Source organism: Gadus morhua, chromosome 19 (assembly GCF_902167405.1).
Source record: "Gadus morhua chromosome 19, gadMor3.0, whole genome shotgun sequence".
Classification (NCBI taxonomy): Eukaryota; Metazoa; Chordata; class Actinopteri; order Gadiformes; family Gadidae; genus Gadus; species Gadus morhua.
This window is the reverse complement of record NC_044066.1, coordinates 2,363,081-2,379,516: the sequence shown is the minus strand read 5'-3', so window position 1 is coordinate 2,379,516 and position 16,436 is coordinate 2,363,081. Positions and strand designations below refer to the sequence as shown.

General features: G+C 48.1%; 1 protein-coding gene across 1 annotated transcript in view; it reads left to right on the top strand.

The window, feature by feature from the left end:
- Positions 1–16,436, top strand: part of nup188 (nucleoporin 188) — a 30,223-nt gene that overhangs the window by 12,973 nt on the left and 814 nt on the right. The window contains 27 exon segments of the mRNA XM_030341629.1: positions 986–1,112; positions 1,237–1,324; positions 1,657–1,733; positions 1,957–2,071; positions 2,496–2,616; positions 3,246–3,312; positions 3,469–3,594; positions 4,813–5,053; positions 5,767–5,973; positions 8,306–8,475; positions 8,693–8,762; positions 8,845–8,912; positions 9,078–9,273; positions 9,376–9,453; positions 9,538–9,623; positions 9,868–10,013; positions 10,467–10,645; positions 11,054–11,254; positions 11,735–11,827; positions 12,354–12,506; positions 13,097–13,234; positions 13,443–13,517; positions 14,472–14,702; positions 15,286–15,316; positions 15,319–15,416; positions 15,499–15,572; positions 15,678–15,807. Of these exon segments, the coding sequence (XP_030197489.1) occupies positions 986–1,112; positions 1,237–1,324; positions 1,657–1,733; positions 1,957–2,071; positions 2,496–2,616; positions 3,246–3,312; positions 3,469–3,594; positions 4,813–5,053; positions 5,767–5,973; positions 8,306–8,475; positions 8,693–8,762; positions 8,845–8,912; positions 9,078–9,273; positions 9,376–9,453; positions 9,538–9,623; positions 9,868–10,013; positions 10,467–10,645; positions 11,054–11,254; positions 11,735–11,827; positions 12,354–12,506; positions 13,097–13,234; positions 13,443–13,517; positions 14,472–14,702; positions 15,286–15,316; positions 15,319–15,416; positions 15,499–15,572; positions 15,678–15,807 (3,386 nt within the window).

Genomic DNA, 16,436 nt, shown 5'->3' with positions numbered 1-16,436 from the left:
AACTAAAATACGCGATAAACGGATTTTATATGGCAATAATGAACAACATCGGATCTAACAGTATGGATTCATTTTTCAAAGTTCCCGAAAATACCTAGGCTATAAATTCCTGACTGGATATAAGCTCCTGTAAAGGCTATGATCCCAAAAAGAGCGAACACACACGCCCGCGCGCGCACACACACACACACACTACTAGAGGAAAAACGGCAAGGAGATTGCGGTATATAGATACAATAAAATGATTGGGCTCAGAGGGTTTTTAACACTGGTGGTCATGTAGCGACACATTTTAGCGTCTGTCTGTCTGTCTGTCTGTCGATCTTCCGCTTCACTCGCTACTGCTAGAATCAATGTAACTTTGAAACCGTGTAGGGTAGCCTACTGCCAACTGCCACACTCGCTGTGTATTTTTCTTCTTTGATGTTGGTTACGTGATGATGTGCTGCGCAATTGACGTTACGCGCTGTACATTTTCTAAAAGGAGCTACGTAAAAAAAAAGAATTAGAATGATTTTTATTGCAGCGGCGGAGAAAATTCAGCAGCGGCGGCGCGCCGTTGCTTTGTGAACGTGGGGGAAACACTGGACACCGAAACTGCGTTTTTGGGGAAAGCTCAATGTGCGACTGGCTCGTAGTGGATGTAATTCTGCACCACAGCTGAATTTCGGGAACGTCTTCAAATACTGTGTTAGGGGCCCACTAATATCTATATTAAAGCCTCCATAAAGTAAGATGCCATGGGATCTTTAATGTATTGATGAGCAACATGCATAGACTGTTGATGATCCTCTCTTGACCAAGTAATGTATTGCTTAGTTTATAAAATCGGATGGATCCTGGGGTCAAAAGTACCCCCACTGATGGGTCACAGGTCTGCCTGTATCTTCAACCTTAACTTGTTTATCTTTGCTTGTTGAAAATAGATATACAAGGATTGCCTTTGAGAAAATGAGGGCCATGGTTTTCTTTGTGTCCATGCTAGATGTTATCGCCCACTGTGAGCGGGTGAAGCCCATCCTGGATCTGGTCCATAAGATCATCAGCACGGACTGGACCGTGTCGGACTGTCTACTGCCTCTGACCTCTCGCATTTACATGTTGCTGCAGAGGTGAGCCTGCTAGTCCATGTCTCATGACCCTGCATGCAGCAGGAGTACCTCCTTTGTGCTCTCTGGGAAATGGTTGGCTGCTGAAAGGATTTGACCTTTATTGTTTTTCCATAATGGCTTTCAGGTTAACATCGGTTATTAACCCTCCGGTGGCCGTGATCGCTTCCTGTGTCAACTGCCTTATCGTGTTGGCTGCCAGGAACCCTGGGAAGGTGGGTGCTATGTGACGCATGACAGCCAGTGCGGGGCTCTGAACTCAGCGTTGTACTGGATAGCACTGGTGCTTCCAACCTAGTGAGGAACACCAACAATGTATTGTTTTTATTGCCACAATAGTAAGAGGTGTGATTTAAAAAAACAAACAGTATATTAAATAAATTGACCATATAAAAAAACTTGTAAAACAGAATATTTTACTTAATTGTATGGAAATAATATTTAAATCATAAACTAGTTCAGTGATCACAATGTAATTCCTCACATTATTTAAAGTATGATTGGTTAGTGAGACATGTGAAAGCAGCTCTGTGCTCCGGCCCTCCAGGTGTGGTCCAGTCTGCACCACACAGGCTTCCTGCCCTTCGCCTCCAGCCCGCTCACCAGCATGGCCCAGTCTATCAGGTACTGCTCGTGATGTCTTGGCTCCTCTTGAAATGCTTGCTGCAGTATAACGGCTGTCATTTAACTGTAATAACAATTACTCCCGAAGTAATGTTTTCAGGTATTTAGTTATTTATATTGGGTGATGTTTCTACTTCCACTGTTCTCTACTGTGGGCGTTGGTGTACATGTTTGTATGTGTGAAGTCTGTACTAAAATATACCCATATTTCCCCCCTCCCCAGTGCTGAGGGCATGAAGGCGGGTAACTATGGCAACCTGCTGGTGCAGATCGAGCAGCCCAGGGGAGAATACGCCGTCACCATCGCCTTCCTCCGTCTCATCACCACCCTGGTGAAGGTACTGCTGCTGCTTTTAAAATGACCCAGCAGTCCGTATACTGATACCTGGACAGTTAATTCCAAATAAAATCAGGAATGATTATTTTTCATCCTTTTTTTTTAAATTTACTTTACCAGCGGTTAGTAAATAGCATCACAAGTGGAGGGTCCACCCACGTGTATGATGGATGGATGGATAGAGCTGCTTCTTTCTTTCACCTCCCTAGTGGACTGTACCAACTACTAGGTCTGTCTATCCACCACCATACGGGTGGACACTCCCACTTGTGACGCCACAAGTGGATAGGTTAACATTACGACAAGGCACGCTATTTTAAGAAATATCAAATCTCACTGCAATAACTTGTTCATGAAATCTTTATATATATATATATATTTACATTTGGAATGAATAAATATTTTTTGTCTGCCCTCTGATTCAGGGTCAGCTGGGCAGCACCCAGAACAAGGGTCTCATCCCCTGCGTCCTGCTGGTGCTGAAGGAGATGCTTCCCACCTACCACAAGTGGCGCTACAACACATACGGCGTCCGGGAGAGGATAGGTGAGGGGCGACCCGCAAAGTGACTAAATGGCTGATGTAGAGTTAAGGTGTAATGCAGCCTAAAACACCATTATTACAAAACATTGATAAACCACGTACCCTGTTCCCTGTTCTCAGATTAATGTCCAGTTCCACTTTTCTTTTTTTCACTGAATCCCTGCAGTCAGAGCACATTGTTGTAGCGATAAAAAACCTTCCGATAGTATGAACATCTCAACATGTGTGCTACTGATCCAGGTGCACAAGCTAAAGAAGGAACAGCATAACTGTTGACATCTCAACATGTATCCTACTGATCCAGGTGCACAAGCTAAAGAAGGAACAGCATAATTGTTTAACTACATGATATGATATTCTCTCAGTAGTCCTACTAAACCGGCTATTTTCTTATTTAATTAAATTATTGTACAACACACTCTGTGGCCCATTAAGAAAAAGTCAGCGAGCCCCTTTTGGGTCGTGACCCTTCAGTTATGATCCACCGGTCTAAAGAAACTGAGTTTTTCGATGGCAAAGGGAAATACTACAAGTAACAGTATAATATGACCTGGGGTTCAAATCAGCAATAGAAGTCTTATAACCCTGTTGACAGCTTTGATGTTGACTCTGATGTATTGCGTTTGGTCCAGGGTGTCTTATCCTGGAGCTGGTCCATGCCATTCTGAATCTGAGTCCTGAAGGGGAGGACGCTGGCAGGTACATTGAGACCTGCTCAGGGACCTGCTTTGTTTCTAACTGATGCTCCATGTAGCGTTGACATTAGTTTGTGGTTCATTGGGGACATTTTACTGTTGGAAAATGTGTGTCTACAGCGATCTCTGAATTGATGTTCCCACCTTTCCCTTCCTGCAGCACTCCCACTCTGCAGTCGCTGTGCATCTACAGCCTGGCCAACACGGAGGCGGGCCAGGCCGTGGTCAACATCATGGGCGTGGGGGTGGACACCATAGACATGGTCCTGGCTGCCCAGCCCAGCAGGTGAGGCCGACGGCTCCTAACCGGAGCATCCCGTCTCCATCCCTAAATGAAATTATACATGCTTTTTATAGATCATATACGCATTTATCTTAATATATCACCAGTTTTATTTTCATTGAACAATCTTTTGTGATTGCTCATGTTCTAAGTCTACATCCTATTTAGTGGAATGAATGAACAAATTAATCCATTTGGGCTCCAGGATATAGTGAGGCTTGGTGTCATGGAATTATCATATACCAGGGTATTGAGACATCCACAAGGTGTGTCTCAATACCCTTGCATGACCATATACCAGGGTAGTGAGACATCTCTAAGATGTGTCTCAATATCTAGGCATGAACATATACCAGGGTATTGAGACATCTCCAAGATGTGTCTCAATATCCTGGCATGACCATATACTGGGTATTGAGACATCTCCAAGGTGTGTCTCAATATCTTGGTATGACCAAATACCAGGGTATTGAGTCAACCCCAAGGTGTGAGTCAATTCCCAAGTACAGCAATCCCCCTTTAACCTGACTTTTCCCACATTTAATATTATTTTATGCTGTGTATTTGGTTTCGAAGCCGAATATTTAATTAAATGGTTCAAAAAAAGGTATTTTCCATTGCATTGTTGTTGAGACTAAAATTGTAGTTTGTCAACTAATTGTTTGTTGAAGTAACCGGCCCGGGTATGGGGATGTCCTGTGTTCAACAAGTTTTACAAAATGACCCGGCATCAAAACTGAAAGGGACATTTATAGCAGCATAGCACTGCTGTGGTGTTTTATCAAAGTAATCAAACATCTCTATAGCAGTTTATGTAGTTTGAAAGTACATCTTGTTTTAAGACAGTGGGGCAGCTGCACTCCTATAGAGCCATCGTTTCGTCAATAGTTTGCCACACAAAGCACCACTATAGATATCACATTCCAAAGGCTGTTCAGAAGTGAATCCTGCTCTACAAAATTAAGAAAATAGGTGAACTGCACTCCACACATTTTTACTGGCACTAATGTGACCTAGGAAGAACCCAAAGCCTAATGCCCATAGGCCTACTTTAGGCTGTAGCCAGGCATCCTTGGGCAAGATAATCAAACATGTTTCAAACCCTCAATGATCCAAACCTATGCTTATTAATTAAACCACCAAGTACCTGTGAGTATGATGGGAACCCTTTCTCTTCAATGAACCACTATTTAAGTTAAAGCTTGTGTTTCTGGTCTCCAGCGGCGGTACCGAGGGCCCGGAGCAGATCCTGATCCAGACGGTGAAGCTGGCCTTCTCCGTCACCAACAACGTCATCCGCCTGAAGCCCCCCTCCGACGTGGCGTCCCCTCTGGAGCAGGCCCTCACCCAGCACGGCGGCCACGGCAACAACCTCATCGCCGTGCTGGCCAAGTACATCTACCACAAGCACGACCCCGCCCTGCCGCGCCTCGCCATCCAGCTGCTCAAGAGGCTCGCCACAGTAAGAGCGTCTCTTTAAGCAGTCTTAAGGCGGTCCTATTGGGGCAGGGAAGTGTTGAGGGGGGGTTGCAGTCTGTCTGTGGAAATCCTTGAGAACATAACTGCTCATTAATATCATGTATTAATAAATGGACTCTGTTCGCTGCTTTAGATGAAAGCGTCCACATAAAATTATTTAGGATGAGGTTTCCAACTTTCCGAGGTGCGGCTGGTGTCTTGTTTACCTGTCGGCATCCTTAACAAGATGCCTATACCTCATCAGCCCTTACCTCAATGATGACATTTTTTCAACATAAGGTCTGCTAAACTGCACATTTGTGTGTTTTTCATCTGTTCACAATCTACCGTAAAGGGCCTTTTTCATTTTATCATTTACATGGGAGTGGTCCAAATATGTGTGTCCGACCTTTTTCCCGCAAAACCATGACACAAAACCATGGACTCCAAAATCCAGGGACAAACGCTGGTCTGAATAAAGTACAGGGCTACTCGTATATGCTCAAACCCCCACTCTCCAGTGAGATGCTGGCTGGTTACTCCTATAGCTGATCACTGAAACAGTTGACATGTTAATGGTTTGGTGTAGCCTGTCTCAGTGACCATGCTTTCTGACCCACGTGATCCGCTCCTGTAAGGCCGTTTTTATGGGGTTGACCACCCAGCCCTAATGTGTGCGTGTGTGTGTGTGTGTAATATCATTCGACTCCCTCCTAGGTGGCGCCCATGTCGGTGTACGCCTGCCTAGGCAGCGACGCGGCCGCCATCCGCGATGCCTTCCTGACGCGTCTACAGAGCCGCACCGAGGACATGAGGATCAAGGTCATGATCTTGGAGTTCCTCACCGTTGCCGTGGAAACGCAGCCAGGCCTCATCGAGCTCTTCCTTAACCTGGAGGTGAAGGATGGTAGTGAGGGGTCAAAGGTGAGAATGCAAAGAAAAAAAAGACTAACAAAAAGAATATGAGAGATTATGGCGATGCAGTCATCATGGTTTACATGTTCTTCGGAAGCAATGGTTGGCTTTCAAAGCCTGTAATGCATATTTTTTAAGTAACAAATGGTTAATATGCTTGTTAAAACGAGTTAACATCTGCCAATAATATCAATGTCCCGGTGAACTAATGCGCGTCCCACCAAAACATACACAGGTACGATCCGGAGTTACCCTTTAACACATGCAACACACAAGATGAGATAGGCCGTGTCACTAGGGCTACTGCCATTCAGCAAATACTTTGACACTAATCTTTTGTTATACTTAATATTGTATATAATATTCTGAATCTAGGTATGTTTTTATCCTCAGTATCACTACATAATTGCTATGTTCTGCAGCAGTCTGGCTGCCCTTTACCGAAAGCTTAAAGAGTATGGGAGTACTTTCAACTAACGGATACCAAAGTCAGGTTTTCCTCTGTGGAAAAAGTCAATGGCTTTTCAAAGCAGCACTACCGCCTTAGCGAACCCCTGAAAAGAAAGCTTACAGGTGCTATTCTGGAGGTTGGGCCTTATTGTCCATCTCCTCTTTATCTCTTAATCATTCTTTATTTTGCCAAAGCTAGGAGAATCAATTGTACATGAATCATCATGGTTAGTGTCAGCTCTAAGTCACCCCATATGCAGAGCAACAGCCGGTGGATCTGGACTCCTAGGAATGGGGAATGCCGACCCAAAGTTTCCCTGAGGCTCAAGGTGTCCTCCACGCTAGTCTGAGTCTTCCTCATGTTGCTGTGGCTCCAGGTGTTGTAGTCTGAGCAGGGCTCCAGAGTGCGCCTAATTTGGGCGCACATGCGCCTAGAATTCGGGGTAGTGCGACCAAATATTTTATTTGGGCGCACCGGTGCGACTGAAAATTTATCTGGTATAATTATTATTATAACAATTTTTTACAGAGCAGTCTATTCATAATATTGTAATGACCACGGAAGAGGCAGTGAGTGAAGTATTGATTAGATAGCGATTTATTAGATACCTAAAATAAACCGTTGGAACACGCAAGACCGGTAACAATAGCAACGGCGGTAAGCAAACCCGCGAAGCCCAATCCAGGGGCCTGTACTACGAAGCTTCGATTAGAGGGTTAGCGAGGTATGTTGAGCTGAAAGCCTGGGTTAGCTGTACCATGAAAGTCGATCTCTTTTAGCGTCGCAGTATCACCATGGTGATTTACGCTCGCAACTAAACCTGGTCGGGAGCAGCTTTTCAGCGAGTCTACCCGGAGATCGGCTACTTATATCGGCGTGCGCAGCTTCCTAGCCCCTCCTCCGATAATGGCGTCACCATTTGTGGGTGTTCCCATGGACCTCGGCGCACTTATCGTACAGGCGTCTCTCCGGAGACAGAGGGTTTTTCGGGACAGAACCGATCCCTTGGCATTGTCTGACGATATTCTTTATGAGAGATACAGATTCGGCATTTATTTAAGGCATTTATTTAATGGTCAAAATATCATTAATCAATGGCGTAAATATCGACGGTGCAGCTGCCCGGTTGCCCCCCCCCCCCCGTCAACAACTCAGCGCAAGGCAGGCACGGTCCAACCCCCCCCCCCCCCCCCCCCCCCCCCCCCCCCCCCCCCCGTCAACAACTCAAAACTTGGGTGTGCACCATAAATACGTGCTGGCACCCAAATTAAAAATGTAGGCGCACCAGTGCACCCAAGAAAAAAGTTAGTCTGGAGCCCTGCTGAGTCTTCCTCATGTTGCTCTGGCTCCAGGTGTTGTAGTCTGATAGTCTTCCTCATGTTGCTCTGGCTCCAGGTGTTGTAGTCTGATAGTCTTCCTCATGTTGCTCTGGCTCCAGGTGTTGTAGTCTGAGTCTTCCTCATGTTGCTCTGGCTCCAGGTGTTGTAGTCTGAGTCTTCCTCATGTTGCTCTGGCTCCAGGTGTTGTAGTCTGAGTCTTCCTCATGTTGCTCTGGCTCCAGGTGTTGTAGTCTGAGTCTTCCTCATGTTGCTCTGGCTCCAGGTCTTGTAGTCTGAGTCTTCCTCATGTTGCTCTGGCTCCAGGTGTTGTAGTCTGATAGTCTTCCTCATGTTGCTCTGGGCTCCAGGTGTTGTAGTCTGAGTCTTCCTCATGTTGCTCTGGGCTCCAGGTGTTGTAGTGTGAGTCTTCCTCATGTTGCTCTGGGCTCCAGGTGTTGTAGTCTGAGTCTTCCTCCTGTTGCTCTGGCTCCAGGTGTTGTAGTCTGAGTCTTCCTCATGTTGCTGTGGCTCCAGGTGTTGTAGTCTAAGTCTTCCCCCCTGTGGTCCTCAGGAGTTCCTGCTGGGGGAGTGGAGCTGCCTGCAGGTGGTCTTGGACCTCATCGACTCCAAGCAGCAGGGGAAGTATTGGTGCCCGCCCCTGCTGCAGCGCGCTGCCCTGGCCTTCCTGCTGGCTCTCTGGCAGGACCGCCGTGACAGCGCCATCTCTGTCCTACGAACAAAGTATGACTTCCTCTGTCAACCATGACATCTTCTTATAGATTTATGAATACCATTTTAGAATTTTGGGGATTTTAGATTTTTAATTTTTCTTTTTGGACATTGATATATTGTTGGTTTGTTTACTTTAGTTTCATTTATTTTTTGGTCCTGCCCTTGTTGTTCAGAAAGACTAATATCCACTCTGGGATAAGTAAAGTACATTATACTTTTTTCACAGAGATAAGTTTTGGGAAAACCTGACGACTCCTCTTTTTGGGACCCTCCCCTCTCCCTCAGAAATGACAGAGGTAAGGCTGTGGCTGGTCAGATGTACAGTATGGTAATGATTCAAACGGTTTGTCAGTACAATGAACTCCTCTTCCCCTACAGTACTGTGTTCTGGAGACGTGTGCGTTCGTCATGAAGATCATCGGCCTTGAAATCTATTACGTTGTCAGGTAAGTTCATATATTTGTGTTCATCGCTTGGCTGCTGATAATGCTTGTTCTATATTCTAATACAGGCTGCATTCTATATGTGTGAACATTATAGTACCGTTTTAAATATTCAGTAGTAAGTAAAAAAAGGATCTGGATTAATACCAAGTGGCTTCACGTGTCCAGCGGCTCCTTGGAGCCGTCTCTGAAGGACGCGCTGCAGAGGTTCTCCAGCGGGCGGCGCTATGAGTACTGGTCCCAGTACGTCAAGGCCCTGGTGGCGCACATCTCGGAGACGGAGGAGGAGGGCGTGCGCTCGTTCCCCGAGACCCAAATGCTCATCTCCGCCTGGCGCATGCTGCTCATCCTGTCCACCTCGCACGTAGGTCCAGGGAAGAGTGAGTGTGTGTTTGTGTTTGTGTGTGTGTGTGTGTGTGTGTGTGTGTGTGTCAGATTTCTAAATGCATGCGTGTGTGATCCTCAGTCTGACGTGATGCAGCTGACGGAGGAGTCGGTGAAGCTGAAGCTCTTCATGGACGTCCTGGACGGAACCAAAGCTGCTGTGAGTGGGCGGAGCCAACGGGGGGGTCCTCTTTAGTCATTGGTTTACCTCCTCTGGTCTTAACGGCTGTCCCTCCTCCCCTAGCTGCTGGTGCCCCGGTCTCTGCCCTGTCTGCGGCTGGGCTCCATGATGGCCACGCTGCTCCTCATTCTCCTCAAGCAGTGGAGAAGGTGAGCAGAAAGAAACATCAATACAACCGGCCAAACATCAACCCTATAGTAACCGCCCAGTCCCACCCCATGGCATAGTCCCCTGTGTAGGCTGCTGGGGTAGGAAGGCCCTTTAGTGTTGGACTACCATGCATTATCCTCTCAATTGACTTTCCATGTGTGTTAGGATGGTGGATGTGGACAACGTTGTGTTGCTGATTAGTCCCTCTATGATCCAATTTAAACGTTGCTGCTGTCCCTGTAGTGTGGTGGCCACGGCCCCAGACATCCTCACCCCCCTGGCCCTGGTGCTGGAGAGCGTTCTGCAGGCCGACCAGCAGCTGATGGAGAGGACGAAGGCCAAGGTCTTCTCAGCACTCATATCGGTGCTGCAGATCCAGGGACTCAACGGTGAGCGGCCTGCCAGCGCTTGAAACATGGCCTCCCATTCACCCCATCATGCACACATGCGTACACAGACAGCGGTGGCAACCATGCAAGGCGACAGTCAGATCGTCGGGAACAGTCAGGGTGACGCGTCTCGCTCAGGGACACCTAGACGCACTGCTAGCAGGACCCGGGGGTTCCTGTTAGCCACCTTCTGGTGACCAGCCAACCCGCTCTACCTCCTAAACCACATGCTGCCATGCTACTGGATCCTCCACTGTGGAATAAGGAGGGGTTTGGATGTAGGTCGGATCACAAGGTGGGCGGCAGAGGATCAGGAGATAGAGCAGGTCACAAATTGAGAGACAAGCCGATCGAATAACCACTGAAAAGGCTGTACATGTAAACGCAGCTCGAGATGACGGCAGTAATAATGTTTCATTAGTATAAGTAGATTTGTGTCTCCTCCGTCCGCAGGCAGAGAGATCCCCCAGCTGCCCCAGCTGCTGCTCTGTGTGTGTGACACGGTGAAGGACGAGGCCCTGGCCCTGATGGACAGCACCCACCACCTGGCGCCCCCGGGGGACACCCCGGAGGACCGGGACAGCATGGAGACGGACTCGCCCCGCTGCCTGCAGAAGGACCAGAGAGACGGGGTGGGCTCCCTCTTCATATTATACAGATGTTATGGTTACGTCATAGTACAAATGGGATGGGCTGAAGATGAAAGGTGCAACGTTGCAGTGGAAAGTTTGTTAATATCGAGGATGTTAACGCTAAATACTAACGTTATAGTAATGAGCATCCCTGTATGCAGTGGCTGGTTGACCAGTGAGTGGTGGTAAATGTCATGGTTGTTCAGCCTTTGATTTGTCTTGCCTCTCACAGAGACGACTCATTTAGAACCGGCGCGTGTTGATTGAGTCTCTGGTTTCATTAGTATGATCTGATTCTTATTAATGGCCACGTCAGTGGCCATTAATAAGAATCAGATCATACTAATGATTCATGCTGCTCATCAATGCTCACGGCCAAACTGAACCTTCCCGCTGCTGCGTTCCCAGGTGTGTGTCCTGGCTCTCCACCTGGCCAAGGAGCTGTGCCGTGTGGACGAGGACGGCGAGCACTGGGTGTCGGTGATGAGGCAGGTGCCTGTCCTCCCCTCGGTCCTCAGCGCCCTGGAGCTCAGCCTGCGTCTGAGGCAGAACCTGTTCTTCAGTGAGGCCTCCCTGCACCTGCTGCTCACGCTGGCCCGCACGCCGCAGGCAAGCCCCCCTCTCCTCCATGCCCACGTCCCACTCCTTTAAAGGGGTGATATCATGCTTTGTCGTCTTTTCCCTTTGCTTTGCCGAGAACGCCCCTCAATAAGCGAGCCAAACAGCTTGTTTAGCGCCTTATTTCCGTAACAGTGTAACGTCAGACTGTGCGGAAGGCGCACCTCGCAATGTTCACAATCTTCAGGGCTGTGAATTTGCCGACGCACGCGCAAATCAACAGTGTTGGTGTGCTGACACAACCGGGCTCATGAGGGGGCCTTAAAGCGACATACAAAACAGAAAATTTTTGAAAGACACTGAAATTGTTTTTGCAGAAATGAACAGTGTGAGAATAATAAGGGGCATTTTTTACATATCGGCATGTAACCCTATTAGTAGTACCCCAAAATGCAATTATTAAAGATAATGATCTGACCCATTTGAAGGGTGATGTGTGGTAGCAGAACATGACCGTGTGTGTGTGTCCAGGGGGCGGCGGCGGTGGCGGGCGCCGGGCTCATCCAGAGCATCTGTCTCCCTCTGCTCAGCGTCTATGAAGTGTCCTCAAACGGGGGCTCCCAGGTAAGGCTCACACGCCCCCGACCCCACTAGGATCACTGTGTTGTACAGCATTACTATCGGCCATGGACTATAGTCAGAAGTTAAGGGTGTTGGAATGGTTCTCCTCTAGCCACTAAACATCCCCCATTCCTCCCTTTGTGACAGCGTAGGAGGGCTACAGCGGTCCTGAGTGGTCATATACAAATAAATCGATCTCTAGTTCTATATATATATATATATATATCGCTCTGTATATAGATGTATAATCTTTGAAGACGAGAACTCGCACTTGTTAGAATTTTGACTAATAACTGCTTTTGTCTGTCAAACATCTTGCACGAACACGAAATAAAAATCCAAACAGCAACCACTTCCTGCTCTTGGAAATGGAATATACACGACTTGAATCATGCCTATGAATATTAGGTATATGTTCATTCCCTGGAGGGCACTGCACCTATCCAACCTGGCGTTAACGTGGATGTAGCCCTATTCTATGAGTGTTTTCCATCCTCAGCCCCAGACATCCCCTGTCCTCTTTGTGTAGAGTTTCTCCCGCAAGGCGCAGGACTCCCCCTGCTGGCCGGGAGTGTACCGCCTCTGCATGTCGCTGATGGAGAGCCTGCTGAAGACGCTGCGCTACAACTTCATCAACGAGGCCCTGGACTTCGTGGGCGTTCATCAGGAGCGCATCCTACAGGTGCCTCTTCACACTCTGACCCTATAGAACAGGTTTTGGACGGGTTTAGCCAGGATGTGGTGTTGTGAGATAAAAATAAAGAAAGATTTGGGTTTGGTTGTGAATCGCTCTGATTGAGAATGTTGGCTCAATGGGAATGACTGTCTGTCGCTCTGGCACATTATCCATCAGGTGACCTTGCATCGATACGGTGGCCCTGACGTTCAAACTACCTGCCTATCAAACATGCTTTGCAATTCCAAAACACACAACTGCATTGACAGAAAACAAACGCATAAGTCACAAGATGCAAGAGCATCAAATTATTGTTTGATGCCGATAGTCTGGCCCAATTGAAGAGGACTTTTCAAAGAGGACTTATTTGTCCCTAGAGGTCTCGGCCAGCGATCAGAGGGAGACGTTCAGTCGAATCTTGGATTAAACAATTATTGAAGGAATACAAATTAATTAAAGGACTGTGACCAAATCCCACTGTAGATGTTTTAGTTATACCTGTTCTAATGTGTGTGTCGGCCCCCAGTGTCTGACCGCTGTCCGCACAGTAGATGTTTAATTTGAGCCGCCCTAACGTGTGTGTGTGTGTGTCCCAGTGTCTGAACGCGGTGCGCACGGTGCAGAGCCTGGTGTGTCTGGACGAGGCGGACCACACCGTGGGCTTCCTGCTGCAGCTCTCCAGCTTCTGCAAAGAGTGGCAGTTCCACCTGCCCAAGCTGCTCCGGGACGTCCAGGTAGGAGACTCAACCAGCCATGGCCCGCCTGGGGCGACCAAACTTCTGATCCCAGACCTCACTAAATCTTAAATTATCCAAGTCTCCCAGTGGGATAATTAACATGTCTATTTATTGTTCACCGCAGTATTCCTCTTTTTAGTCTTCAATCATACTCCCTGACCTGAGGAGCTGCTGATGCTCTCCGTTTGGCTCTCCCCTCCTACAGGTCAACCTGTGCTACCTCTGCCAGACGTGCACCTATCTCCTCCACAGCAAGAAGATGCTCCACCACTACCTCCAGGTAGCTACGAGAATTGAAATTCTTTAACATTTTTATGCTTTATTCCTGAAGAGTTAGACAGGAAATATCGCCCCAAATATCGCACCGCAAGATAAATAACCAGTCGAAAAGACCAGTTTGGACCACGAATAAAGACGAAAATAGAGCACTTTAACGATTCATTCAAAATGACTGTGAAAAGGTAGATGTATATCGTGATGGATGATACTGTTAGGCAGCTTTTACTGTACTTTTGTATTACTAGGACATATTTCAAATAGTACGGAAGTATTTTAAGAACATTTATTGAGCAAAACTGCTGATGATGAAAAATCTTTTCTCAAGTTACTTTCATCTCTGAAAAACACGAGTGTTTAATAGTGTGGATTCAACCATATCTCCATGATGGAAGTTTCTGGCCAGGGCACAGTGTACGCCTTACACTCATATTCCTCCCCCTAGTCTTAACGAGTTTGGACTAATGGGAATACCTCCATCCCTCAGAAGTTAGCGTTGGCTGCTTCTCGCTTGCCATGATTGCTCTTCACGCTACCAGCCTCTGTCACGTACCGTGTGGAATGAGAGCTCGTGAAGGGACTATTGCGCACGCAAGCGTGCCTGCGTGTTTGCACAATAGCAGGCTGCCTGAGAAGGCCGTGTTGCTGTCAAATCTGTGCCTGGGAGAAGTAACATGGCGCCGAATTGACAGTAGAAACACGAAAAAAAATGTGCATTACTAAGGCGATTCTTACTTTGTAACGCGTAACACTGTCTACTGGTCACACGGTAACGTCAAAATCCATACCGTAGCGCAAATTCCCACGGGTGTACTCTCCATCCCCTTCATACCGTACACCTCTATCGCGGGCCATGTGTGGTACTGGGAGGCCCCCTGTGATCCCTGTTCTCCACCGGCTGGTCCATCACCAGACGACAGGGTTCACTGGGTCACCCCCCACCTCCTCCACCCCTCAGGCTAAGAACGGCGAGGCGCTTCCCCCCGGCCCCCTGGCCCGGCCGCAGCGCGTGGCGGCGGCGCTGCTGACCCAGCACACGGCCAAGGAGGCGGCGGACGGGGGGGAGCGGGAGGAGGCGGAGCAGAAGGGCCTGCTCACGGTGCAGTGCAGCCTGCTCAAGATCCTCAGCAAGGCCCTGGCCGCGCTGCAGCGCTTCACCCCCGACTGCTGCCAGATACTGCTCGACCAGGTGAGACCTGCCTCATACTGCACCACCGGGTTAGACACAGGCCACACTGCTGCCACATACTGCACCACCGGGTTAGACACAGGCCACACTGCTGCCACATACTGCACCACCGGGTTAGACACAGGCCACACTGCTGCCACATACTGCACCACCGGGTTAGACACAGGCCACACTGCTGCCACATACTGCACCTCCGGGTTAGACAGCTGCCAGATACTGCACCACCAGGATAGACACGTCCACCTGCTGCCACATACTGCCCCAACAGTTTAGACACACTCCTTACTGCTGCCACATACTGCACCACCAGTGCTGGCGTCTTGTCTGTCCCGTTGGCTTTAGTAAAGCCCTAAATGTTTCTTGTCAACATCTCATAATTAAGTGATTTAATCAAGCAGCCTGGTAAAGTAAGTCTTTCCTCATTATGTGACCCTATAGTGCACAATTAATTCAAGCAATGCATGACCCTGACGATGAATGGAGACCCCTGTCTTTAAATACTTTTTGACACAGATTGTAAAAAGGAACGGTATTTGAGCGTTGTGCACTGCTTGTTAATGTTGAGTGTGGGCCCTCTCCTCAGTGTATGGACCTGGCGAGTACCCGCACGCTGTTCGTCTCAGCTTCAGCGCGCCTGCCTTCGACCCCGACGTGCCCCCCTCCTTCGGGACCCTGCTGGGCACCATCAACGTGGCCCTCAGCATGCTGGGAGAGGTAGGGTGAACCCCCTGGCTGGTTGATTCATGTCCTCCTAAACCACACCCCATGAGCAACATGAGCTTGTCCTCCTGTGCAGATCGAGAAGAAGAAGGAGCCAGCCTCCCTGAACATCGCCTCCCTGGCCTCCCCAGATGAGATCCAGGCATTAAAGTAAGTCCTCTCCCACTACCAACACTAGGCAACACTAACCACTCCAGCAGTCACTTCACTTTGTTTCACATTAACTGAAACTCTGACCGTTTGGTTATCATGAAGGTCCCTGCTGATGTTCACCATGGAGAACGGCTTCTACGTGTTGACCTCCCAAGCCACGCGGTGTCTGAAGGACCCTTCCATCGTCCCCAGGGACAAGCAGAGGCTCAAACAGGAGCTGAGCTCTGAACTGGTGAGGCCTGCACATGTCTCATAAACTACTGGTAATACTGAAGTTTAGCCGTTATAGTGAACACATGTAGAACTGTCAACTAGAGCAAGCGAAAAAACATGCGGTACACAGTCAAACTGGAACTAGAGAAGGATGCCTCTGTTGGCTTTGGAATCCTCTGGCAAAGCTACTTACTCCGTTTGACAAAGCTTTAGATAAACCAAGAATGTTGCTTTGGTCTCTCAACAACATTTTTTAGTGTATTGCCGCTACATGGGCCTTGCCAATAGAGATCTGGCCTATGTTTCTGCAACGGCAATTAACTGGCAAGGTCCAAGACGTGTATGCTGTCCTTTGCACTGCCTATTGGGCAGTGCTTTAGGAGTTACTGTTGGACTGCTGCAAGCTTTTGTTCGCAATGGAGAGGGATCTGATGGTGCACAGCCAGCAAGATTCAGATTCCATGTGAACTTGGTAATTTGGAAGAGTTTAAAAACTGTTCAACACTTTAACAGATGTTTAATTCCTATGTATGTCCTGGCAGGAGAAGAGTCTGTACAGTCAGAAGTACTATTCTTAGACTCGCTCAAATCACTCTCTTCTGTTCCCACCGCTGTTACAGCACAGGGCGTAACACCCTCTTCCTTGCT